Genomic DNA, 27422 nt, shown 5'->3' with positions numbered 1-27422 from the left:
TGCATCCCAAATGCAAAAATACCGGTCGCAAAGGGGCAGATTCTGAGAATCTGCCCGTTTGCGACCAGCTTTTCTTTTGATGCATGTGCCTGAATGTGCTTTGCAGCAGGTACATTAACCCTCTGTGCTACTTTCTGAGTCAAAGCTGTGGCTGGACAAAGCACAACTCTCTCAGAACTGCATTAACCATCAGAGTAATCTTGCTGCTTTTATAAACCCCTCAAGGTTGTTGGGCAAACAATGATCCCTGCAGCTGGTGTCTTAAACCTGTAGGATATTTTAAAATGCAACCTTTTTGTGACCAATTAAGTAATCTATAACAGATTTACTGTCCCACATATCCTTGTTGCCAATTTCTTTGCATCTGTTCTAAAATAAGATATGTATATACGTTGATTGTCAGGGTGTGTTTTTCAAGCTCCACTCATTGTGACTTCACCCCCTTTCCTCTGTCAATCCTCGACCCCCAATGTATCAGTAGTTCAGCAGGTGCAGTGCACCAGAGCCCAGGGTGTTAAGAGAACAATGCACCCAAATTATGATTGCATTTTACTGTCCACCCGGTGGGAATGGTGGAAAAGGAAAGAACATGGCCCCACCCTCGCCGGATCTGCCCCAAAAATAAGGAACTTCCTCCCACCCTCAACGAGAGCAGTTACCTCATTCGGACTTTTCAAGAAGGAAGTGAAATCCATTCTACTAGACAAGCATGTTTCATAAGAGAACTTCTGAAACTGCCACTCATCCTATTTTATATTGAATCGTGATATGTGAGTGTAGGAAGGTGGATATCTGACTATATGGTTACCGCCAACTTTTTGCCCCAGTGTTTAGCTGGTTTTCGTCTTAGGTGGCCTGGGATCCTGCTATTCAGGGCCCCAGGCTATCTGCTCTCCCTATAAAATGGACTCCATGTAGCTTAGGTACACACCAGATTGGATATTGGGTCACCTCTGTGAGCCCCTGCAGAGTGTACCATAGGTACCCAGGGCATAGATGCATCCAAGGCCTACCAGGGGCTGCAGCATGTATTATGCCACCCCTGGCTGGCCCTCCAAACTGACACCACAGGCTTATCACTCAGCTTGGGCAAGGTGGGGTAATCACCCCTTACTTAGATATAGTATCCCTATATCTACCTTATATATAGACACATATACACCTATAAGTCACTCCTATGGTAGGCCTCGACAATCCTGGAGGCAGAGTGCTTGGTTTTATGTGAGAGGGTGGGTGCCCTAGCATGAGCTGAGCCCCTATGCAGCTTTCGGGAACCATCTCCTTATAGCTGTTCTATGATATAGCCATACCATATACTCTTAAGTGCATTATAATCCTCACGGTTAATGCTAACTTTGGTTTGGCTTTATCAAAACATGTCGTATAAGGTGTCAAACACTTTAGAATACTACCCCCCTCCCCCCCCCCCCACCAGTCCTGGTGGCGGGGGGAGCATTCCACCCTTCTAGAGGGAGAAGACATGTAGTTACTGCTTTACTCGGTTAAAGTTAAACAGAGCCTCAGCATCACAAAATGGATGCAGCTGCCACAGACACAAGTCTGACCTCCTGTTGCTGGGAGAAACTCCAGCGAGGGGGGCCTGGACAATAGGTTTCCTGTCGAGGGAGGTGCTAGCACCTCCACAGACAGCCTGTAGTGTATTGGGGCAGGGTGGGTTGAATGGAAAGATGCTTTTCCAGACACTGCCTGGGGCACACAAGGTGCTCCATGCATAGCCCGGTTCAAACCAGTTGCTGGGGCACTCCAGCCCCGCTCTGGCGCGAAACTGGACAAAGGGAAAGGGGTGTAAGCACCCCCTTCCCAGGTCCACCCATGGGAGGGACCTAGCAGGTAATCCAGCCCCTTAGCTTAGTATAAGTATAGGAGCTGTGTCACCAGGACTTTAGATTATCCTGGAAAGAAAATTTGATACAGAACTCTTGGACCTTCGACATTCTATTCTGACTAGAAGGCGGAGGACATCTCCCTTGCTTTGTCGACGCTCCCGATAGATCCCAAAGACTCAGGGACTCAGGAACTGGACTTCAAGACTTCTCTGACTCCGACCCACACCCACAGCAAATCTGAGACCCGTGGCGGACACGAGAGACGTGGGACCGGACACCCTGGACATCCTGCATTTTGCTAACTGCATCGACTCCTGAGGTAACTCGAAGTTGGGCATTAGGGTAAAAGAAGCCCCAGACCCGAGCGCCATTTGAACCGAAGCTCAGCCCTCCTCACTCCACGAGTGCCGTGTAGGGCCTGCTCTTGCATTTCAGCTTGATGTGTCTTCCCGGTTGCTAGCCCATTGGCTAGTTGGCCCTCTGAAGACTTTCTTTTAAAACCAAACCACTTTCCTGGTTGTTCCAGGCTTGCTCCAGCTTCTCTTGAAAGGAGAAGCGCCCCAGACCTTGCTGGTCTGACTTGAAGCTAATCTTCACTTCCTGCGTGGGTTGCGTTTGCCAAGGCTTGTTGAGTCTACTCACTGTTTCTGTCGTGGTTCTTATACCACTTTCTTAGTATATGGTTTGTGAGGCCCCTAGGGCAAAACTGTATTTGTGCAACTTATCGTATGCTAATTGAGTAACTTGTAATGTACTTTGACCTCTGACCTCATAAAGAGACCAGAGAAGTTGTGTTAGAAATAAATACATATATATTTGATATATACCTTGTGTGGTGTCATTTGGTACTCAAGGGATTATAATTGGTAAAACAGCTGGCTTTACATGCTTTCTGAAGTCTTAGCCTATGACTGCTGGTCCATGCTACCACTAGGATAGTTTTCTATAAGGTTGACTTTTCAACCACCATCAATAAGGGTCGATTAGACTGGCGCAAGGTGCCCACTAGAATAGTGACATCATATGCCAGGCTCACTTCTCACAGTGTGTACCTTGCTCTTCGTCTTCTACGTGCGGCGAACCACAAGAGACTGATGCTTTCATGTACCGAGACCCTCATCAGCGCTCTCTGTGTACAGCGCTCTGATACAATGATGGTCATGTTTGTGCTTTATAAAACACTATAAATCAATTACTAAATAAATAAAAGGGACTGTAGTGAATGCTGGGGGAGCTTACCTTGCTTCACTAGGGCCTGTGCCACCATCGCTATGCCACTGGTCATGTGAGAATCCGGAGTCTCTAGGTGTCGTCCCTGGGTGGTAAAGCTGGTCCGAGATGGCCTCGGCCACCCCCGGAGTAAAGAAGCAGTCCATTGGAGGAGGCGGGTCTCTGAAAGGACAGGAGGGTTCCCTAACGTTTCTCTCTTCAATTCTTATGTTCCAAGTTTCCAGAATAATGTGTAGTTGGTGGTTCTTTTCAAAAACATCAGGATTTGTTACTTGAGACGCCACTGGTGTAGAGTGCTTTAAACAGATGTCCTCAGCTGACCTCGCTTGTTCTCCCTCCCAGGGCACTCTTCTGCTGGTCTGCAGTTTGGAATATGCAAAGGATGCTTCGAGGCGCTGTGCTGCTGTCGGCTCTGTGTGTCATCACGTCTGGTGAGTTCTGGTGAGCAAGACGGTCCAAGAGAAAAAACCTCTCTGGGCCAATCAGAACGCTCTATTTTTAAACTGGCGCGCCCGCTAGACTCTTGCGAACCTCCTGCGACCCAACCGTCCAGATATAAAGATATTTCTAGACCTTAATTTCTCAAAAACGACTCTAGGGATTTCCACATCAACGCACAATCTGCGGATCAAGATCCAGCTTCCTGACAAATTTGGTTTAGTACCGCTATGTCCTGCCAAAAAAGTCTATGGAAAATGCATGTGGATTTTGCATTTTGGGACCCCCCCTTATTCTCAGCTCCTGCTTGACGGATCACCCCGAAACCTTCCATGCACAAACTAGGCGGCAAAGAGCACCTTTTGGAAAGATCTGTGGCGATTCATCAAACGGTGCCAAATTTATTAGCAAAAAAACCACATTTCCTATGGAAACACCATCCTGACTATAACTCCCCAGTGCCGAGCACCAATGGGTCATTTGGGGGCAGATTTACTATTACTTCGCACAAAGCTGCACAGCAAAGAAGTTGCTGCACCGCATGAAAGGGAGAGAACAGAAATGCTCCATATTTACAAAGATACTGTGTATTTCCACTCTCTCCTTGCGCTGACGCACCGTGTGCTGCTGAGCACCAATGTGCGTCACTCATGGCAGCAGCAAAGGGCAAAACAGCACGCGCATGTAATATATACCTATACAGTTCCACAGGAAATAAAAAGGGAGCAGTGAACTGGTCAGGCCAGAACTTAAGCAACGTAGGATGAGGACAGAGGGCCCGATTCACAGAACTAACTTAAGACAAAATCCTAAACTTACTACTTTTTGGTATTCACAGAAGTTAGGATTTTGTCTTAAGTTTTTCTTAAGTCTGTCTTAAGTCTGTCTTAAGACAGACTTAAGAGAAAATCCTAACTTAAGTCTGTCTTAAGTCTGTCTTAAGACAGACTTAAGAGAAAATCCTAACTTAAGTCTGTCTTAAGACAAACTTAAGACAAAATCCTAACTTCTGTGAATACCAAAAGTAGTAAGTTTAGGATTTTGTCTTAAGTTAGTTCTGTGAATCGGGCCCAGAGTACATGATAATAACATATGATAGAAGGAAACAGTCGTGGCATAAGCAAGAATAAACTGTGCATTGTCACATAAATCTAGTCTATATTGAGTAAGAAATATAAAGATAACCAACCCCCCACCCCCACACAGAAAGCAATCCTTGGAGGCGTGTTCCTCTTCCTATGTGTGCCACAGAATGAACCACATGTAGAAAGAGGAATTAAGAAGCGAAACTAGAGCTATTCCTCCACGTTACGCCTCTGTCGCGAAGGCGCACCACTTTGGTGCAAACTCAGGTTTACAAAACTTTGTAAATCAAGGTTCACGTAAAAAACATGGGTGAATGGATGAGAACATGCATGATCCACCCATGTAACGCCTACCCGGTGCAAAGTTAAGCAAGCAAGCACTATGCTGTGGCTGCGCTACACTGCAAACACAAACTGGTGACAGCGCATAAGTGAACAGTGAATCTGCTCTGCACTACTGCAGGCCCACCTTTCACTGTGGGTGGCCCACCAGGGTCAGTGTCAAGGGACCAGGGACAGCGAGAACACCCTTTGAATGCGCAGGCGCGAAACATGTGTCAGCGTGATAGTTTGTAAAGTCAGTAATTCACATTCATTTTGTTCATATGTCATTACATCAGATTGTTTTTCGTTCGGTTTGCATTTGAATTAGACTCATAGAGTTATAAGAAAATATTTCGGATTCCTTTTTTTTGTTTTCGTTGTTATGTTTTTGACTTCGATTACTCATCTTAATATATATTTTTAAATGTTTTAATAATTAACTGCTGCGCCCAACTCCTAAGCACACTTCCCCAGCTACTTATAAACTCTCTGGGCCTCATTTATGAGGCTGTGCGTCACTTTTACGTCGTCGGTGCGTCACTTTTTGTGACGCACCAGCGGCGTAAAAAATGCGCCCTGTTGCGCCATATTTACAAAGTGACGCATCTAGGTAGATGCGTCACTTTGTAAACCCCTGCGCCACATTATACCTGCGCCAGGTATAATGTATGCAGGGGGGGGCGTTCTGACGCAAGAAAGGGTCATGGAAGTGAAGCAGTGAAATCTACGAGATTTCACTGCCCCACTTCTAGGACTCAAATGCGTCAAAATCTTACGCCTGCCTCACAGCAGGCGTAAGACTGAAGCAAGCCCTTTCACATGGGGCTTGCCCCATGTGAAAGGACACATTGCTGGAGTTGCGTCACTTTTGTGACACACCCCAGCAATGCGTCACTTTTGCGCCTACAGATATGTCAGAAATACTGATGTATCTGTATCTCCTTGCACAATGATGCGTCATACTGTAAATATGACGCATCATTGGTGTCGCAAGGAGGGCGCAGTGAAAAGTGACGCATCACTGTTTTCATGCAGCGATGCGTCACTTTTCATAAATGAGGCCCCCTATATTTAAACATATGAATACACGATAGTGAAGAGTTTCAGGGTGGGCCTTGAAAAAGGGGGTGGGTTCCAAAATTCATTTTCTCTGTGCCATTTCCTTTAGGAAAATTGGACACCAAATTTGCTAGAAAGCTTGATCTTTACCCAGAAGGCATGGTTTTTGATTTGAAGTAAATATATTCAGAAGTTTTTAAGTAAATAAGGGACAAAATGTATGCATATAAAGTGACATGGTACCACAACGGAACACCACAGGTACCGCAAGCTCAAACCATGCACTCTGATTGGCTGGCGTGGTACTCCCTCAGCACCACCACAGTACCACAGGTTCAAAACACATGATCTGATTGGCTGAAGAGGAAGTTGTGGCCGCCATTCCATGACTCGGGCTCGGTAAGAAGGTGGCGCATTCTAAAGCTGGTCTTATTGCTTTTTAGTGATTTGAAATTGGAGTTTGTTTTAAATCCTTTTTTAATTTAGTGTGGTTTTGTTTCACTGTGTGGGTTTTGGAAGGGAAAGGAAGGTGGGGCTTCTTGAGTACCTCTTTTGGGCTGTTGTGAAGAACTTGTGTCAATCTGCTGTCCGTGCCTGTACTCTGACTTAAGGGTCTCTTAGAGCCATATTTTCACTCCGAGCTGCCATCTTGGGTTTGCCACTGTGAGGGCAAGGTCAGCGCATTAGTGCTCAACACATGTGCATCACTGCGCTATTAGAGAGGGCCGGAGTGCAGGCGCACCATTGGCATGCCAAAGGCGGGTCAAGGGCAAGCCCATCTGTGCCCGTCCACACCTGGATGGAGCCAGGTGCTAGGGAGGCTGCCTTTTTGAAGCAGACATGGAGCACCTGTCCTACACCAGGTCTGCTCTTCTCAAACTTCACCCTATGGTGAGTAGAGAGGGGCTTGATAGTATGGACCCTGGGAACTCTATAATGTGGGGGGGATATTTACAATAGAATGGCGGAGCATGGTGTTACACCACAGTTGGTAATGCCACACTCCAAAATCCAGAAAATGCAGGGATGAGCCGTATTTAAAATGATACAACGCACCTCTGCGTTTCCCCTAGGGCTTGCGCTAAATTTAGATGCCTAGTGCCAATGCAGGTACCCTTGCACCATAGTACAAGGGTCCAAGCATTGCAGGGAAAGACTGTTTATGTGCAGGAAGGTGTCCCTGCAACATACACAACACTTACCATAAAGAAACAACCATACACACCACTTACCATGGAGAAACATACAAACACAGCACTTACCACAAAGAAAGAAAATCCACACCAATTACCTTAAAGAAATATACTCATGACTTACCATAAAGAAACAACCATGTGCAATACTTACCATAAAGAAACAACCATACACAGCACTTCCCATAGAGAAACAAACATGCACAGCACTTACCATAAACAAACAACTATACACACCACTTACCATAAAGAAACAAAAGTATACACCACCTACCATAGAGAAACAAACATACACAGCACTTCCCATAAATAAAGAAACATACAATCCACATACCATAAAGAAACATACTCATGACTTACCATAAAGAAACAATCAGACGCACCACTTACCATAAATAAAGAAACACAAACCACTTACCATAACGAAACAAACATACACAGCACTTACCATAAAGAAAGAAACATACACACCTCTTACTGTAAAGAAACACACCCACCACTTACCATAAAGAAAGAACCATACACATCACTTACGGGAGAGACGCAAACATGTGCACCACTTACTATAAACAAAACATACACACCACATACAATAAAGAAACAACCATACACACCACTTAACATAGAGAAACAAACATACACACCACTTACCATAGAGAAACAAACATACACACCTCTTACCATAAGGAAACATACCCATCACTTACCATAAAGAAAGAACCATACACATCACTTACTGGAGAGATACAAACATATGCACCACTTACTATGAAAAAACATACACACCACGTACAATAAAGAAACAACCATACACACCAATTACCATGGAGAAACAAACATACACACCCCTTACCATAAAGAAACACCCATCCACACCACTTACTATAGAGAAACAAACACAGCACCACTTACAATAAAGAAACAAACATACACACCACATACCATAAAGAAACAAACATACACACAACAAACTATAGAGAAATAAACACATACACCACTTACGATACAGAAGCAACCATACACACACGTTACTATAAAGAAACACACATACACACCACTTACTATAAAGAAACAACCATATACATCATGTACTACAGACAAACAAACATACGCACCAATTATGATATAGAAACAAACATATACACCACTTACAATAAAGAAACAAACATACACACCACTTACCATGGAGAAACACACATGCACACCTCTTACCATAAGCAAACCACCATACACACCACTTACCATAGAGAAACAAACACACACACACCACTTACCATAGAAAACCAAACGTACACACCACTTAACATAGAGAAACAAACACACACCACTTACCATATAAAAACAAACTTACACACCAGTTACCATAGAGAAACAAACACACACACACACCACATACCATAGAGAAAGAAACATACACACCACTTACCATAAAGAAACAAACATACACATCACTTACCATAAAGAAAGATACATACACACCACTTACTATAAAGAAACAAACATAGACACTACTTACCATAAAGAAACAAACGTACACAGCACTTACCATAAAGAAACAAACATACACACCAATTACCATAAAGAAACAACCATACACAACACTTACCATAGAGAAACAAACGTGCACCACTTACCGTAAAGAAACAAACATACACACCACTTACAATAAAGAAACAACCATACACACCACTTACCATAGAGAAACAAACATACACACCTCTTACCATAAGGAAACATACCCATCACTTACCATAAAGAAACAACCATACACCACTTACAATAAAGAAACAGCCATACACACAACTTATCATAAAGAAACAACCATACACACCACTTACAATAAAGACACAGCCATACACACCACTTACCATAAAGAAACAATCTTATACATCACTTACTAAAGACAAATAAACATACTCACCAATTACATATAGAAACAAACATACACACCACTTAACACAGGGAAACCACCATACACACCACTTACCATAGAGAAACAAACACACAGCCACACCACTTACCATAAAGAAACAAACTTACACACCACTTACCATAGAGAAACAAACACACACACACCACTTACCATTGAGAAACAAACATACACACCACTTACCATAAAGAAACAAACATATACACCACTTACCATGGAGAAACAATCACACACCCACACCAGTTACTATAAAGAAACAAACTTACACACCACTTACCATAGAGAAAAAAACACACACACACACACCACTTAACATAGAGAAACAAACACACACACACACACACCACTTACCATTAAGAAACAAACATACACAACACTTACCATAAGGAAACCACCATACACACCACTTACTATAGAGAAACAAACACCCACCCACATCACTTACCATAAAGAAACAAACTTACACACCACTTACCATAGATAAACAAACACACACACACCACTTACCATAGAGAAACAAACAGACACACACACACACACCACTTACCATTGAGAAACAAACATACACACCACTTACCATAAAGAAACAAACATACACACTACTTACCATAAAGAAACAAACATACACACCACCTACCGTAAAGAAACATATACATCACTTACCATAAAGAAACAAACATACACACTACTTACCGTAAAGAAACAAACAGATACACCACTTACCATTGAGAAACAAACATACACACTACTTAATGTAAGGAAACAAACATATACACCATTTACCATTGACAAACAAACATACACACTACTTACCGAAAAGAAACAAACATATACACCACTTACCATTGAGAAACAAACATACATACTACTTACCGTAAAGAAACAAATATATACACCACTTACCATTGAGAAACAAACATACACACTACTTACCGTAAAGAAAAAAACATATACACCACTTACCATTGAGACACAAAAATACACACTACTTACCATAGAGAAACAAACGTATACACCACTTACCATTGAGAAACAAACATACACACTACTTACTGTAAAGAAACAAACATATATACCACTTACCATTGAGACACAAACATACACATTACTTACCATGAAGAAACAAACATATACACCAATTACCATTGAGAAACAAACATACACACTACTTACCGTAAAGAAACAAACATATACACCACTTACCATTGAGAAACAAACCTACACACTACTTATGGTAAAGAAACAAACATATGCACCACTTACCATTGAGACACAAACATACACACTACTTACCATGAAGAAACAAACATATACACCACTTACCATTGAGAAACAAGCATACACACTACTTATCATAAAGAGACAAACATATACACCACTTACCATAAAGAAACATACATACACACCACTTACCATTGAGAAACAAACATACACACTACTTACTACCATAAAGAAAGAATCATATACACCACTTACCATTGAGAAACAAACATGCACATCACTCATCATTAAGTCATCTTCAAAGTCAGAAAAGAAAACCTCTAGATAAGCGATATGAGTGATCAGCGGACCTCCAGAACTCCAATGTACCACGGCGCTCCATACCAAAGAAAATTGTAGCTCATTTGGTATGTAGTTTGTAGACAAAGTTCAAAGAAGCATTGTCAAAGTCAGTAGGTCAAACCTTATGGATTTAATGGCTTTACCACTTCTGTTTGGGGATGGGATGTTGGGTGGGGAAGAGCACACAAAAGAGATTAACATGGATCACGTGAGTGTGGGGAAGTGTTTTCTGGCAGTGAACATACAATTTAGAGGGCAACACGGATTTTGAGGGGCAGGTGGGTGTCAGGGGAGAGAAGCAATGAGGGAGACTGCCACCTGGTGTGTGTGGAGAAGGGAAGCAAACAAGGGATGGAGCAAATCAGCACTGCACATTTCACAGTCATAATATTGCAGCCTGCTGCTTCTGGGATTCATGTGACCATGATGAGCAGAAGACGCAATTGGCGTGCCAGCATGTACGGTGCCTTCTAAACACCACAGACAGAGCTGTGGTGTAACCAGCCCAGCCCTTTCCACAGTAACTCCTATAAGAGTCATCCGGAACGACCAAAACACCTCCGTTGGTCCTTGTGCAGACCAAAGTCAACTTGGAAATCAAATGTCACACGTGAAGGCACATAGAAGGCTCCCACAAACACCTCTAAAGGAAGTTCAAACCTTGACATTGATTTACCCACTCGGATCGACCCAGAGAGAGAGGCCTTACTCTGCCACAACCAGGTGCAGGAGGAGAGTCACAGATGTGTTTACAGGAAGCAGTCTCACCTTGGGATCCACCAAGCCGTCAACATTTGGACAACCCAGCCTCAGGCTCCTCAGAAGCAAACTGGAGCCACAGAAAGACGTCTGAGGTCACAGCTCAATGGAGGGGCGAGCAGCAGGATGCTGAAAGGACCACGTAACGATTGATGCTGTTTGATGCATTCATTCATTCATTCGATGATTTTAAAGGGGGCACATCCTTGTGATCTGTTGAAAGATCCTTCCAAGGTCTGAAGTTTAATGTAGTTTCTGTAAAGCCTAAGCAGTAAGGGGCTTATTTAACATGGGAAAAGTGACGCAAAAGTGGCGCAAGGGGCTTGTAAATCTGCCCCAGAGTGCTTTACGCCCGTGCATATAACGTTCATCCCTTGCACTGTTACAAAAACATTTCTCTCTCCCTTGGGCGCTATTGGCTTCACCATGAAGCCTCTTGCCGATGACTGTTCATAGCTGCAAAATCACTACCTGCCTTGAGTCAAGCCCTCCCATCTGTACCCCAGTGAGACTCCGCAGTTAGGATGGAGAGCTCCATATGGTAAAGTATAGAAAAAAAGTAAAAAAAAGTTTACTAAACTCAAAACAGATTATAAAATATTTTTTTTAGGTTAAATATTACTGTAAATTAATGTTATAAATGAATTTTAAATGTAGAATAAAAGAAAAGAAAATGCTACAGAACTATTCACTTGATTCTGGGTTAAATATTTAATTATTATAAATGTAATAAACTAAATTAAAATTACCTTTTTATATTACTTTTTCATCTCATGTTCTAAATACAAAATCTTCATTCAGCAAATCTTTGCTGAAGAAGAGAGCATCAGGAAGGTGTGTTAAATGACCACCATTAAAGTTTTTAACCGCCACAATCAAGTCTTAATGGTGAGCAGACTTGTCTGCGTTCATGCCCACCCTTGAGCCTGCTGGACAAGAATGGAGATGAGAGAAATAATGGCACATTATTGAAAAATCAAATATGATTAAAGGGTACAAAGAAGGTAGATGGGAGCACAAAATTATATATAAATTATTGACAATAGGAATAAAATAGGGAAGGAAGAACATGTAAACAAATGTCTTTATAAGCACTGGAAAACACCATCCACATGACGATGTACAGTCAAAACATAAACAGCTGGTACACGAGGACCAAAGACACTCCAAACGGCTCTGCAAAGAGTTGGAAAGAAGATGGAGAACCAGTCTGGAAACCACCGCAAGAAACACCTACTAGTCGGCACTCAGGAAATACCACACCCAACTCGACAAGGCAAGAAAAACAGTAGGGGTGGGCGGACATCTCCGTTCCACCCACGGAATGTGTGGAGATTTGCCCTTCCGCCCTTGCACAAAGAAGGCGGAGATTTGAGGCAAATCTCCGCACATTCGGGGGCGGAATGGAAGTTGGCCGCCCGCCCGCCTTATTAAATTATATTTAAAAGCCTAAAATGAGACTTAAATAAAACTTACCTTATTGCATCCGCATCCTTGCCCATCACGGCTTCATCTCTGGAAACTGTGCATGCGCGGGAGCCTGCGCATGCGCCTTCCTGGCGAGGAATGCTCATGCGCAGGCTCCCGCGCATGCGCAGTTTCCAGATGAAGCCACGATGGGCAAGGATGCGGCCGCAATAAGGTAAGTTTAATTTAAGTTTCATTTTAGGCTTTTAAATATAATTTAATAAGGCGGGCGGAAGGCGGGAGGCAGGCGGCGGGCGGGCGTCGCATAACGACAATATGCGGAGAGGCAAGGCGATTGGTTTAATCTCCGTGCCTCTCCGCGAAAGTCCCTTACGCGACTTCCGCCCACCCCTGAAAAACAGCCCCAGCTCTCAGACAAGAAAACATCTCCAACAACTGCAAAGAGCTCTTCAACATCGTCAAAGAACTCCCCAGCCCCACAGCCACCACCAACTCCGTTACTACTTCACAAGTCCTCTGCAACAACCTCTCCAACTTCTTCCAGAACAAAATCCTCAACATCTACTGCAACTTCGACCCCAAATGCAAAACACAAGAACTCATCAACCAGTGACCCACCACCACCTAATCGGACCATGAGATCCTACATTGGAAACCCCTCATCCCAGAAGACACATCTTAAATCATTAAAACGATACAGTCCATGCCCCACCGACCCCTGCCCACAACATATCTTCAACCTAGGAGGAACGCTGATCGTCTCCCACCATACCACCATCATCAACAGCTCCATCCGAAGAAGAACCTTCCTCTAAAACTGGAAAAAAAGCAGAAATCATGGCTCTCCTGACAAAACTCACAGACCCAAAAGAGCTCTGCAACTACAGACCCATCTCACCCCTGCCCTTCTCATCCAAAGTCATGGAGAACACTGTCAACAAACAGCAGTCTGACAATCTCGAACAACACCACTTTCTAGACATCCTGCGGTCTGGTTTCTGCAAAACCACAGCACAGAAACCGTTCTCATAGCACCAACCGACGACATGCGGTAAATGGACAAAGGAGAAACAGCCACATTCATACTACTCATCCTCTCCACAGCATTCAACACCATCCCCCACAGCACCCTCATCATGAGACTCCACAACTCCGGAATACATCGTCCTGCCATGAGCTGGTTGACCTCCTGCCTGTTCGACCAGACCAGGTGACTCAGGCTCCCGCACTACACTTCCGAACCCAAGAACTTAATCTGCAGAATCCCTCAAGGACCATCACTGAGCCACACCCTCTTCGACATCCACATGGCGCCGCTCGTCCACGTCATACGATCCCAATGAATCAACATTGTATGCTTCCCCGATGACACCTAGGTCATCCTCCCCCTCACAGACAACAACCACACCCTCAGGACCAGCTTTAACACCTGCATGTCCATAGCTGAGTGAAACAGAACTGCCTAACAGACAACACAGATAAAAGTGAAGTCCTGCTCTTCAGCAACAAGAGCTCTCCATGGGACTCCTCTTGGTGGCCAACAGAACTGGGACCCATGTCCACCCCCACCGACCACGCCGGAAACATCGCCATCATTTCGGAAAACAGACTCACAATGGCCAACCAAGTGAGCGCCGTTAGCTCCTTCTGCTACTTCATCCTTCATGTGCTCCGCAAAATATTCCATTGGCTCCCCACCAACACCAGGCGCAGGGTCACCCAGGCCCTCAGCTCCAGCAGACTGGACTATGGCAATGCACTCTATGCCGGCATCACAAATCAACTTTACAAAGACTCCAGACCACCCAGAACGCCACAACCAGACTCAACCTTAACATCCCCCACAGCGGTCACATCTCGCCCCACCTCCGAGAGCTGCACTGGCTATCAATCCAGAGGCCATGGCAACTCCAACTACTCCCCCATGCATACAAAGCCCTCAACAGCATCAGACCTGCCGACCTCAACCAGCGCCTCAACTTCCACCAACCCACGAAGCAAGGCGCTCAGCCTCGCTTCACCTCAGCCTGATACCCTTTATCCACAGGACCAAGACACAAGGACACTCCTTCTCCTACATCACCCCCAAATCCTGGAAAGACCTTCCACATCGCATCAGGTCCTTCTCTGTCCTTCCTCGAGTTCTGCAAAAACTGAAGACCTGGGGATTCGACCAGGAGCCCGATCGGCCTACTCATCTACTCCAACGCCTGGATAAACCCCTCGGTGATACGCGCACTTTACAAATCCTCTTAACTTAACATAACATATTGAAAACCACGGAATTTTAAAATCTTTGGAAACATTGAAAACACTGAAAAAATGCTGCTGGAATTCACAACAAACAGCAGCTGAAAACAGAAAAGCAGAATTGTTTTCTATGGGATAAGGTTGAAGTACCAGTGGTTGTCCATGTGGAGTGCAGGACTTCTATTTATCTTTTCAGTTGTAGCTTAAACTTGCAAGTTTGGCTCCACCCCTTTTATCAGGGCATGGAGGGATGTAAGTCTACAATTTGAGTAACTCTACAATCGGATTTTGTGAATAGCCACTTGTAGGAAAGTTACTCAAACGTGTAAAAGTGCATTTCACGAGTAGATTTACTCACTAGTGTAATTAACCTTCGTGAATGGCCCGTAGATCTGTATCCGTACTCCCTAGGAATGTCCTGCAAGTCTTCCTGCTTTGTTTGTCCGCCCTGCCACGCTCCATGGTCAAAATTGCAAAAAAACTGCAAAAAAACATAGTTGATGGACAGAATGTAGAACAATGTCATACATTCATCCCAGTACAAGGATCTGGGCCTAAATCCATAGTTTTTTTGCACTCCACACCACCCTGGGTTAGACACTGGCTATATGCAAATCAGCTCTGACCCTGTGCCCCATGGGAACAGTCCAGTCCGAACTACCAAGCCATGTCTTTCCCAGACCGGAATCAAGCTTTCAAGGACCGGTTTCTGGCTATTAGCCTTCATGAGCCTGGATAGCTTGACTCCAGTGGTGTGGAGAGCCTGGGACTCACGTCTGAGCATACCCAGCACACTCGGGGTGAAAATTGCAAAAAAAACACAGTTGATGGACAGAATGTAGAACAATGTCATACATTCACCCCAGTACAAGGATCTGGGCCTAAATCCATCGTTTTGTTGCACTCAACCCCACCCTGGGTTAGACACTGGCTATATGCAAATCAGCTCTGACCCTGTGCCTCATGGGAACAGTCCAGTCTGAACTACCAAGCCATGTCTTTCCCAGACCGGAATCAAGCATCCAAGGACCGGTTTCTGGCTATTAGCCTTCATCCGCCTGGATAGCTTGACTCCAGTGGTGTGGAGAGCCTGGGACTCACGTCTGAGCATACCCAGCACACTCGGGGTGAAAATTGCAAAAACAACACAGTTGATTGAGAGAATGTAGAACAATGTCATACATTCACCCCAGTACAAGGATCTGGGCCTAAATCCATCGTTTTTTTGCACTCCACACCACCCTGGGTTAGACACTGGCTATATGCAAATAAGCTCTGACCCTGTGCCTCATGGGAACAGTCCAGTCCGAACTACCAAGCCATGTCTTTCCCAGACCGGAATCAAGCATCCAAGGACCGGTTTCTGGCTATTAGCCTTCATCAGCCTGGATAGCTTGACTCCAATGGTGTGGAGAGCCTGGGACTCACGTCTGAGCATACCCAGCACACTCGGGGTGAAAATTGCAACCCTCCATGGTCAAGCAGTGATATGTAAGAACGATGAATATTTAAGAGCGGTGCATCCTTTGGAGTGGTTATTCAACAAGGGAACATTCCGAGGGGCAGGTTCACTAAGATTTTGCTTTGGGATTGAGTCATGCTTGTGGTGCAGCTACACCCAGAAGCCGTGCAAAGCCACTTTGTGTGACATTGCATGGTTTAGTAGGTCTGGAGTAACGCAGAGCAGTGAAAGTCCCGTCCTTGCATTACTGTGCCCCAGGGCGGCGTTCCATGGGTGGAGGGAGGGCGTTCCATGGGTTGAGGGAGGGCGTTCCATGGGTGGAGGGAGGGCGTTCCATGGGTGGAGGGAGGGCGTTCCATGGTTGGAGCGTGGGCGTTCCATGGGTGGAGTGTGGGCGTTCCATGGGTGGAGCATGGGTGTTTCATGGGTGGAGCGTGGGCGTTCCATGGGTGGAGCGTGGGTGTTCCATGGGCGTTCCATGGGTGGGGCATGGGAGTTCCATGGGTGTTCCATGGGTGGAGCGTGGGCATTCCATGGCTGGAGCGTGGCCATTCCATGGGTGGAGCATGACCATTCCATTGGTGGAGCATGGGCATTCTATGGGTGGAGCGCGGGCATTCCATGGGTGGAGCATGGGCATTCCATGGGTGGAGCGCTGGCATGCTATGGGTGAATAAGGGCATTCCATGGGTGGAGCGCGGACATTCCATGGGTGGAGCTTGGGTGTTCCATGGAAGGAGCATGGGCATTTCATGGGCGTTCCATGGGCGTTCCATGGATGTTCCATGTGTGGAGCATGGGTGTTCCATGGGTGGAGCATGGGTGTTCCATGGTTGGAGCATGGGCGTTCCATGAGTGGAGCATGGGCGTTCCATGGGTGGAGCATGGGCGTTCCATGGGTGTTCCATGGGTGGAGCCTGGGTGTTCCATGTGTGGAGCATGGGCGTTCCATGGGTGGAGCATGGGCGTTCCATGGGCGTTCCATGTGTGGAGCATGGGTGGAGCATGGGTGGAGCATGGGTGTTCCGTGGGTGGAGCATGGGCTTTCCATGGGTGGATTAAGCCGTGCAAAGCCACTTTGTGTGACATTGCATGGGTTGAGGGAGGGCGTTCCATGGGTGGAGGGAGGGCGTTCCATGGGTGGAGCGTGGGCGTTCCATGGTTGGAGCGTGGGCGTTCCATGGGTGGAGTGTGATCGTTCCATGGGTGGAGCTTGGGCGTTCCATGGGTGGAGCGTGATCGTTCCATGGGTGGAGCTTGGGCGTTCCATGGGTGGAGCGTGGGCGTTCCATGGTTGGAGCGTGGGCGTTCCATGGGTGGAGCATGGGTGTTCCATGGGTGGAGCGTGGCCATTCCATGGGTGGAGCATGACCATTCCATTGGTGTAGCATGGGCATTCTATGTATGGAGCGCGGGCATTCCATGGGTGGAGCATGGGCATCCCATGGGTGGAGTGCTGGTATGCTATGGGTGGAATAAGGGCATTCCATGGGTGGAGCGCGGACATACCATGGGTGGAGCTTGGGTGTTCCATAGAAGGAGCATAGGCGTTTCATGGGCGTTCCATGGGTGTTCTATGTGTGGAGCATGGGTGTTCCATGGGTGGAGCATGGGCGTTCCATGAGTGGAGCATGGGCGTTCCATGGGTGGAGCGTGGGCGTTCCATGGGTGGAGCATGGGCGTTCCATGGGTGGAGCATGGGTGTTCCATGGGTGGAGCATGGGCGTTCCATGAGTGGAGCATGGGCGTTCCATGGGTGGAGCATGGGCGTTCCATGTGTGGAGCATGGGCGTTCCATGTGTGGAGCATGGGCGTTCCATGTGTGGAGCATGGGTGGAGCATGGGTGGAGCATGGGTGTTCCATGGGTGGAGCATGGGCGTTCCATGGGTGGATTATGGCCATTCTATGGGTGGAGCGTGGGGATTCCATGGGTGGAGCGTGGGCGTTTCATGGGTGGAGCATGGGTGGTACCACCCATCCAACCATGGATTTTGGCGCATTTCCAGACTTACAAAGATTGTGAACATGGGAACGCATCAAAACGGTGCGCCTTCGCCAGTGAGGCATAACTAGGAGAAATACTTTATTTCTCCTCTTTATTTCCTCTTTCCACGTGTGCTGCACGCATAGATAAAGGAAATCACCATTAGGGATTGTTGTCGTGCAGGTGGGTGCCCTTAGCACATGATACAAGGGTGTCTGCGTTGGCTCTGGGCAGCACAAAGTGCGCCGGTGCAAGAAGAGTGCAGAAATGCGCCATATCTCAGTTGAAGTGCTGCACTCCTACTCTCTCCTTTTCATGCAACTCAATGCAGCGACTTTGCTTGCTACCCTGCGTTGCATGAAATATCTGAAAATCTGCCCCCAAGTGATTGTCAGTGGTGACGGGGGCTCCTGCCTATGCTTACCGCTGTTTCAGCAGGGCTCCGTAAACATGACGGAGCGCTGCACCAAACAGTTTTTTTTCTTTTCAAAAAGAAAATCCTGAAGCAAGATTTTCTTTTTGAAAAGAAAAAAACATAATGCATCATTTCTTTTTTACTGTCTGTAGGAGAGTAGGGTCTGCTTCCTATGGTCAACCCCACTTTTGCTGTGATTTTCTGGTTTTTCGACTTTAGTGTGGCTGTGTGCCTGCTAATCAGACCCACCGTCCAGCTGTTCTCTCTCTAAATTGATACCATGTACTTTAGGTACATACCAGATTGGATACTGGGTCACCTTTGTAAGCCCCTGTATAGAGTACCATAGGTACCCAGGGCACAGGTGCACCCAAGGCCTACCAGGGGCTACAGCATGTATTATGCCACCCCTGGCTGGCCATCCAAACTGACACCACAGGCTGATCACTCAGCTTGGGTAAGGTGGTGTAATCACCCCTTACTTAGGTATAGTATCTCTATGTCTACCTTGTATATAGACACACAGTAACCTATAAGTCACTCCTATGGCAGGCCTCGACAATCCTGGAGGCAGAGTGCTTGGTTTTATGTGAGAGGGTGCCCTAGCATAAGCTGAGGCCCTCTGCAGCTTTCGGAACCATCTCCTTATAGCTGTTCTATGATATAGCCATACCATATACTCTTAAGTGCACTATAATCCTCGCGGTTAATGCTAACTTTGGTTTGGCTTTATCGAAACATGTTGTGTAAGGTGTCAAACACTTTGGAATACTACCCCGCCCGCCAGTCCTGGTGGCGGGGGTAGCATTCCACCCTTCTAGAGGGAAAAGACATGTATGTTACTGCTTTAACCGGTTAAAGTTAAACCGAGCCTCAGCAGCACAAAATGGATGCTGCTGCCACAGACACGAGTCTGACCTCCTGCAGGGAGGCCTGGACAATAGGTTTCCTGTTGAGGGAGGTGCTAGCACCTCCCCAGACAGCCTGTAGTGTATTGGGGCAGTGTTGGACCTGGGCCTCTTGGCAGGGTCATCCCTAAACTTTTTGCCTTCCTCCAATACTCTCTCTGACCTGTTTTTGTTGGTTTAATGACTCTGGGCACTTTTACCACTGCTGACCAGTGCTAAAGTGCATATGCTCTCCCTGTGAAAAGTATACATGTGATTGATGTCCATGATTGGTTCATTGGATTTACTGCCAGTCCCTAGTAAAGTGCACCAGGAGTGCCAGGGCTTGTGAATGCCAATACTGCTAGTGGGCCTGCAGCGCTGATTGCGCCACCCACAGAAGCAGCCTTAAAATGTGCCTAGGGTCTGCCATTGCAGAACCTGCGTGCAGTCTGGTACTGTCATGCTGGCTGGGCAAGTGCACACACTTGCCAGCCCCTAAACCTTCCCTTAACTTCATATTAGTCACCCCTATGGTAGGCCTAAGGGCAGGGTGCATTGTAAGTGTAAGGTAGAACATGCCCTGATGTGTGTGGCATGTTCTAATAGTGAATTACTGCCAAATTCGTTTTTCACTATTGCAAGGCTACCAGTTCCCTTCTAGGCCAGATGGGCTGCTGGAATTATTACACTCTATAATCCCAGCAGGCTCAGGGACCATGGTAGAAATTAATGTTTAGTATGCCTGAACTCAGAATAATAAAATACGTCTTTTAGTAAAGTTTATTTTAATATCCTGTGTTTGCAAATGCTACTTTTAGAAAGTTAGCATTTGCTTGCCTAACCATTTCAGCCCGCCTCTGCTTGGATGTGGATCTGACTGTCTGGTGTATGTGAGTGACAGGGCTGGGAGTTGACAGGTAGTGAATAGCCAGATGACACCTTAGTGGGTGGTGGGAGTTTTCCCCTGAATGATGCATCAGGCTGTGCTCTGCCACCACAATGCTGGCTCCGCCCTCCTGGGGAGCGACTGATGACTCAGCCTGCACCTGGCCCAGGAAGGACCGAAGCTTGTCAACAGAGTGCTCAGGCTGCCCCTGTCTTCACAATGCCGGCTCCGCCCCCCTGGGGAGCGGCTGATGTGCCTGCCCTCACACTGAATGCAGAAGCAGAAGTACCCACCACAAGTGCTCAGGAGCTGAGAGCAGTTATGCAGAGGCCCCCCTGGCCAGTGAGAACAAAAGAAACTGTGTATAAAAGTAGGAGCCCTGCTCCTTGTAAATTAGAATCCTGTTTCACCACGAAGGACCTCTGCCCGACTAGAAGGAGAAGAGACGCTGGGAGAACTGGCCTGCTGCTTGCCTTGCTGAGAAAGGAGAGGAAAAGACTTGATAAGAAAAGACTTTGCTGCTTTGTGCTTAAACATTCTCCAAGGGCTTGACTGAGCTTGCCCCCTGACCTGAGCCACAGGACCATCTGGCTCAACCTGCCTCTGCTCGTCTGCCGGTAATTAACCGGGATATCTACTACTGCCGGAGCTGTGACTTTGGTGCCCCCCAGCCCCTCCCTGAGGCCGTGACCGACTGTGTCTCCTCGTCCCCGCCGAGGAAGAGCTCCGCTCCGTTGAGCCGCTCTTCCCCCGCTGAGGAGATCGCTGAGTTGACCGCCTGGAAGGCTCGCTGCTGTGGTGCCCCCCAGCCCTTTCCTCAGGCCGTGACCGACTGTGTCCTCTCGTCCCCGCCGAGGAAGAGCTCCGCTCCGTTGAGCCGCTCTTCCCCCGCTGAGGGGATCGCTGTGTCGACCGCCTAAGAAGGCCCGCTGCGGTGCCTCACCCTCCCGCCAGAAATCCCTACCGGACGCAAACAGACCCAGGGGACAGACCTCCGCTGGACGGACGCCTCGGGTGCCAGCCTCGCTCTGCTTGAGCCGCTGGGCACCTCGCCTTTGTCCCCGGAGGAAAGCCGCCACCGAGACCGTCAACGGGCTCGGGGCCCGCAACGTTTGTTTTTGCCCTTTTTGTTGAGCCAGCCGCCCTGCCTACGAGTGCCCCCGGCCTCCAAATCAGCTGTGGTGCGAGCCGCCCTTTCGCAGCTGACTCGCACCGCTCTCTGTCCCTGCTCGCGGCGCCGCTCCGCTCTGTGCGAGCGCTTCAGCCCCTCCCGCTGGAATCCGATCCAGGCGGGCAGGAGAAGTCTCCGGCTGCATCCCGCGCCCCGGCCGCAGTGACAGAAGCGGCCCCGGGTCCTTTGGCCCTTGCCTCCCGTGGGCCGCCCCGAGGCCAACACTCACCCCTGCCTGAGCCCCCCAGACCCGTGGGGGCCGCCCGCATCAACAGCCCCGGCAGGGCCGAACGCGTCCCACGCGGGAAGCGTGAGCTTTGGGCGGTCGGGCCCCGATCTCGGCCCGGAACGGGCCAAGAGTATCCCGGAGCCCCTGGGCAGGCTGCAACAAGTTGGAAAGGAGCAGTGTGACCCCCAATATTCCCCAGGACTCAAGAGAACCCTCCTGGAAGGTACACTGCAGGGAAACATCCGTTTTAAGGACTAAAAAGTACATTTTGAATTACAACGAAGAAAGCTTGCCTATTTACAACCTGTGGGCACCCCAAAAACGTTATTTGATCTTGTGATAAGTCTGACCTAAGAGATATATATATTTTACATAAAGAAGCGTATTTTTATATACTCACAGCCTGGTGTCCATTTGTGGGGGGATTGGTATATTTTACTGTGTGTGTGTCTACAAATGCTTAACTGACTAACGCCTGGAGAATCGCCTTGGCTGCTCACGCCACGCACCTAGAGGGTGAGCAAGGGTAATTCTGAAGGGTCATCCTTTGCCCTGACTTAGAGGAGAGGGTCCCTGCTTGTCACAAGTACTTACTTGCGCCAACCAGAGACCCCAATTCTAACAGGCAGGGTGTGTTGAATGGAAAGATGCTTTTCTAGACACTGCCTGGGGCACACAAGGTGCTCCATGCATAGCCCGGTTCAAACCAGTTGCTGGGGCACTCCAACCCTGCTCTGGCGCGAAACTGGACAAAGGGAAAGGGGGGTAACCACCCCCTTCTCAGGCCCACCCATAGGAGGGACCTAGCAGGTAATCCAGCCCCTAAAATCATTATAAAGATAGGAGCTGTGTCTAGAGACTTTAGATTATCCTGGAACGAAACTCTGAAACAAAACTCTTGGACCTTCGACGTTCTATATCGACTAGAAGACTGAAGGCATCTCCCTAGTGGTCAAGGAGTGACCACCCTGTGCAAACATGCACCACCAGTAACTTGCCAGTTTGCTTTGTCGACGCTCCTGTCGGAACCCGAAGACTCTGCTACTCAGGAACTGGACTTCCAGACTTCTCCTTCTCCGATCCACATCCACAACAAAGCTGAGACCTGTGGCGGACACGAGAGACGTGGGACCGGACTTCCTGGACATCCTGCACTTTGCTAACAGTGCAACAACCGAGACACCCTCGAAATTGTGCATTGGGGTTTGAGAAGCCCCAGACCCGAGCGCCATTTGCACCAAAGCTCAGCCCTCCATACTCCACGAGTGCCGCGTGGGGCCTGCTCTTGCATTTCAGCTCGACGCGTCTTCCCAGTTGCTAGCCCGTTGGCTAGTTAGCCCTCTGAAGACCTTTCTTTGAAACTAAACTGCTGGCCTGCTTGCTCCATCTTGCCCCAGCTTCCCTGCAAAGGAGAAGCTCCCCAGACCTTGCTGGTCTGACTTGAAGCCAATCTTCCCTTCCTGCGTGGATTGCGTTTGCCAAGGCTTGTTGGGTCCAATCCAGGTACCGAAACCGGAGTCAACTAGATCCTTTGTAGGACAGCTCGAATCCAGCTCCTGGTTGTCATTGACGTCTCCTGGTCCTCGTGGCTGCAGAGACAAGCTTCACCTTCTTCACCTTAAATCACTCGACATCGCCTGGTTCCTTCCTGGTCACCAGCTAGTGACCCAGACTCTGTCCCCTCTGCTTTCAGGTTCTTCACATCTTCGATCCACCCTTGGATCCACCCGGACAGTTTTCCTCTGGTCGCCTGCAGCATTTCTTTGCAGCTCTCCATAGAAAACATCGACAAAACCCGGCACCAAAAGACACCTATGCACCCGGCTTCCCTGGGTGAGGTAACATGAGTACTCCGGTGCCTCCGTGGGTATTGACTCTCGAAGTGTCCTAGTTTAAATGGTTTTACTGTAGTCCATCGGGAAGTGTCCTTAATCAACTACTTTGTAACTTTTACTTTCCCATTATAAGTCTATGGTAACTCGCGACTGTGTTTAGACACTGCACGCGTCTTCCGTGGGTGTCCAACTTTCAAACCTTTGGTTGTCCAGTGTAGCCCCAGCGATTCCCTAGGCTCTAGGCCTATTCACTATTCCTGAAGTGGTCCTTATACCACTTACTTAGTATATGGTTCGTGAGGCCCCTAGGGCAGAATTGTATTTGTACAACTTATAGTATGCTTAATGAGTAACTTGTAATGTATCTCGATCTCTGACCTCATAAAGAGTCCAGAGGGGTTGTGTTAGAAATAAATACATATATATTTGATATATACCTTGTGTGGTGTCATTTGGTACTCAAGGGATTATAATTGGTAAAACAACTGGCTTCACATGCTCTCAGAGGTTTAGCCTAAAACTGCTGGTCCATGCTACCACTAGGATAGCTTCTCTATAAGGTTGACTTTACAACCACCATCAATAAGGGTCGTTTAGACTGGTGCAAGGTGCCACTAGAATAGTGGACATCATATGCCAGGCCAACTTCTCACACTGTCCCTTAATGCCTGGTGGTGACGGACAGTAAACTAATGGTTATGTGTCCGCCTATCCTAATTGACGGGAGGGACATACACCAATGCACTGACGGCCCTTACTCCATCGGGCTGTCGTAAAAGTTCGTCCTAGGTCATTGAGAGAGTAATCACCTCCGTGGCCAAACATAAGTTCCGCCCACATCTAAATCGGGCGAGTGGACTAGCAGTTTGGCAGGGAGAGAACTCCTTCGCCGTTGCAATGGTAGTCCCTCTCCGGAAACATATAATCGGCCCTCAAGTTACTATCAGCTGTAGACTCCGCTGGTAAGACAGCATCAGAGTTTGGTAGACTGAATAGAATCCATTGGAATAAAGGAAGGGGGAGGCGGGTTAATGACACCATAACATGAAGTCCTTCTGAAGCTGTGAGGTCAAATGAGATGACATCACAAACTTGGTATTCAATCGGGAATGAAGGCCTTTGGCCGACAGCATGATGTGGAAGACTGGACTAGTTAATTACAAAGAGGGTGTTACTCCAAAAAGAACTCCAACAAGGAGCCCTCTCGCGGGGCCTGTGGGGAACTGCAGCGCCCCCCCCCCCCACGAGGAGCAACGCCCGATGATGAAGCATGACACCCGCATGGGTGTTTGAGGGCACTTTCCCCCACCTCCACAGTGTTTTGTTTCCAAACTTTTTTTGTGAGCTAAGTTTCAGTCACTACTTCTTCAAGCGACCACATTGGCCAGCTTCTCCTTTTCTTTTCTTTAGGAACAGTTACCCTTGAGTGATTATCCCGAAGCCTGGACTAGCCCTGCTAGTGAAACTAATGGTGTCGTGGAAATAGAGACCCCGTCACTGGGACCCAAGCAGTAACGGGGTCCATGACGTTCACAGGTGCTCTGGGGGCTACCCTGATGCTGCAGTAATCCGTCTCGTTCTCTCCTCGCAGGCTGCCCCAACATTGTCACCCGCTCGCAGTGGGGAGCCCGCAGCCCCACCTGCTCCACAGGAATGAGTACCCCGGTGCCCTTTGTCATCATCCACAACACGGAGGGGGCGTTCTGCTCCACCAGAGCGTCCTGCAGCAGCCAGGTCAGGGGCATCCAGCGGTTCCACATGGACGACAGGAAGTGGTGCGACATCGGCTACAGGTGAGGCTCGACGGGAGGGGCGGGACTATGGGGGTCCGCTAAGAGGCTATGGGGTCACAGGGTCACAGGGTCAGAGGGCTGAGAGGCTATGGGGTCACAGGGTCACAGCGCTGAGAGGCTATGGGGTCACAGGGCTGAGAGGCTATGGGGTCACAGGGGCAGAGCGCTGAGGGGCTATGGGGTCACAGGGTCACAGTGCTGAGAGGCTATGGGGTCACAGGGGCACAGCGCTGAGAGGCTATGGGGTCACAGGGTCACAGTGCTGAGAGGCTATGGGGTCACAGGGGCAGAGCGCTGAGGGGCTATGGGGTCACAGGGGAAGATCACTGAGGGGCTATGGGGTCAAAGGGGCACAGCGCTGAGAGGCTATGGGGTCACAGGGGCAGAGCGCCGAGAGGCTATGGGGTCACAGGGTCACACCGCTGAGAGACTATGGGGTCACAGGGGCAGAGCGCTGAGGGGCTATGGGGTCACAGGGTCACAGTGCTGAGAGGTCACAGGGGCACAGCGCTGAGAGGCTCTGGGGTCACAGGGGCAGAGCGCTGAGAGGCAATGGGGTCACAGGGGCACAACGCTGAGGGACTATGGGGTCACAGGGTCACAGCATTGAGAGGCTACGGGGTCACAGGGTCACAGGCGCAGAGCGCTGAGAGGCTATGGGATCACAGGGGCAGAGCGCTGAGGCTATGGGGTCTCAGGGGCAGAGCGCTGAGAGGCTATGGGGTCACAGGGGCAGAGCGCTGAGGGGCTGTGGGGTCACAGGGTCAGAGCGCTGAGAGGCTATGGGGTCACAGGGGCAGAGCGCTGAGAGGCTATGGGGTCACAGGGGCAGAGCGCTGAGAGGCTATGGGGTCACAGGGGCAGAGCGCTGAGAGGCTCTGGGGTCACAGGGGAAGAGCACTGATGGGCTTTGGGGTCACGGGCACAGCGCTTTCTTTTTGCTGCAGGCAGTTATAATAACATCCTGAACTTTTGTCTGAACCAGATATGTTCCTGCGCTGTTCAGTGTGGAGGACACATTCTTTTGCTATCATCTGCATGTCAAATGATTCCATCATCTCTTTATATAAATGTTGCATACGGCTTGATTCAGTCTTTTCTGGGACATAATTGACCTGAGCCAAGTTTTCAGCTGGTGGACACCAAAGAAGATTCTCTCCTCCTCAAAGAAGATACTCGAATAGCTAAGATAATCTGTTGTAGCTTTTCAACCTATGAAAAAAAAGTTCTCTCAGTTGGATGTATTTTTACAAACTAAGGGCCTCAATTACTATATTTTGATGCACGGCAGCGCAGCGAGCCTTCCTGCTGCGCTGTTGTGCATCAAAATAAAAGGGAAGGAATAAGCTGTATCTACAAGATACGGTGCATTTGTGTCCTTCTCCCCTGCGCCGACACACAAACAGCAGCGGTGCACCAACGCAGACACCCATGCCTCACGTTACAAGGGTGCCTGCGTTGCGGGAGGAATGTTTTTTTGCAGGAAGGGACACCTATTGAAAAATGAGTACTATCACAACTAAACAATCATTATAACAAATTCAACCTACATTACACCTTCCAATCTATGTTCAGGAAAACCTATAGTACATAGACTGCAATCCTGATCATAATCGATGACTTACATAGATCTCTTGATGATGGTAAGAC

General features: G+C 48.0%; 1 protein-coding gene across 1 annotated transcript in view; it reads left to right on the top strand.

Annotated features, from left to right (window-relative positions):
- Window positions 1–27422, top strand: part of LOC144783423 (peptidoglycan recognition protein 3-like) — a 173171-nt gene that overhangs the window by 78201 nt on the left and 67548 nt on the right. Inside the window, exons 7-8 of the mRNA XM_078662409.1 lie at window positions 6093–6159; window positions 25545–25772. Of these exons, the coding sequence (XP_078518535.1) occupies window positions 6093–6159; window positions 25545–25772 (295 nt within the window). The remainder of the gene's footprint in view (window positions 1–6092; window positions 6160–25544; window positions 25773–27422) is intronic.

Source organism: Lissotriton helveticus, chromosome 9 (assembly GCF_964261635.1).
Source record: "Lissotriton helveticus chromosome 9, aLisHel1.1, whole genome shotgun sequence".
NCBI classification, from domain to species: Eukaryota; Metazoa; Chordata; class Amphibia; order Caudata; family Salamandridae; genus Lissotriton; species Lissotriton helveticus.
The sequence above is the reverse complement of the archived record's forward strand: the minus strand, read 5'-3'. Positions and strand labels throughout refer to the sequence as shown.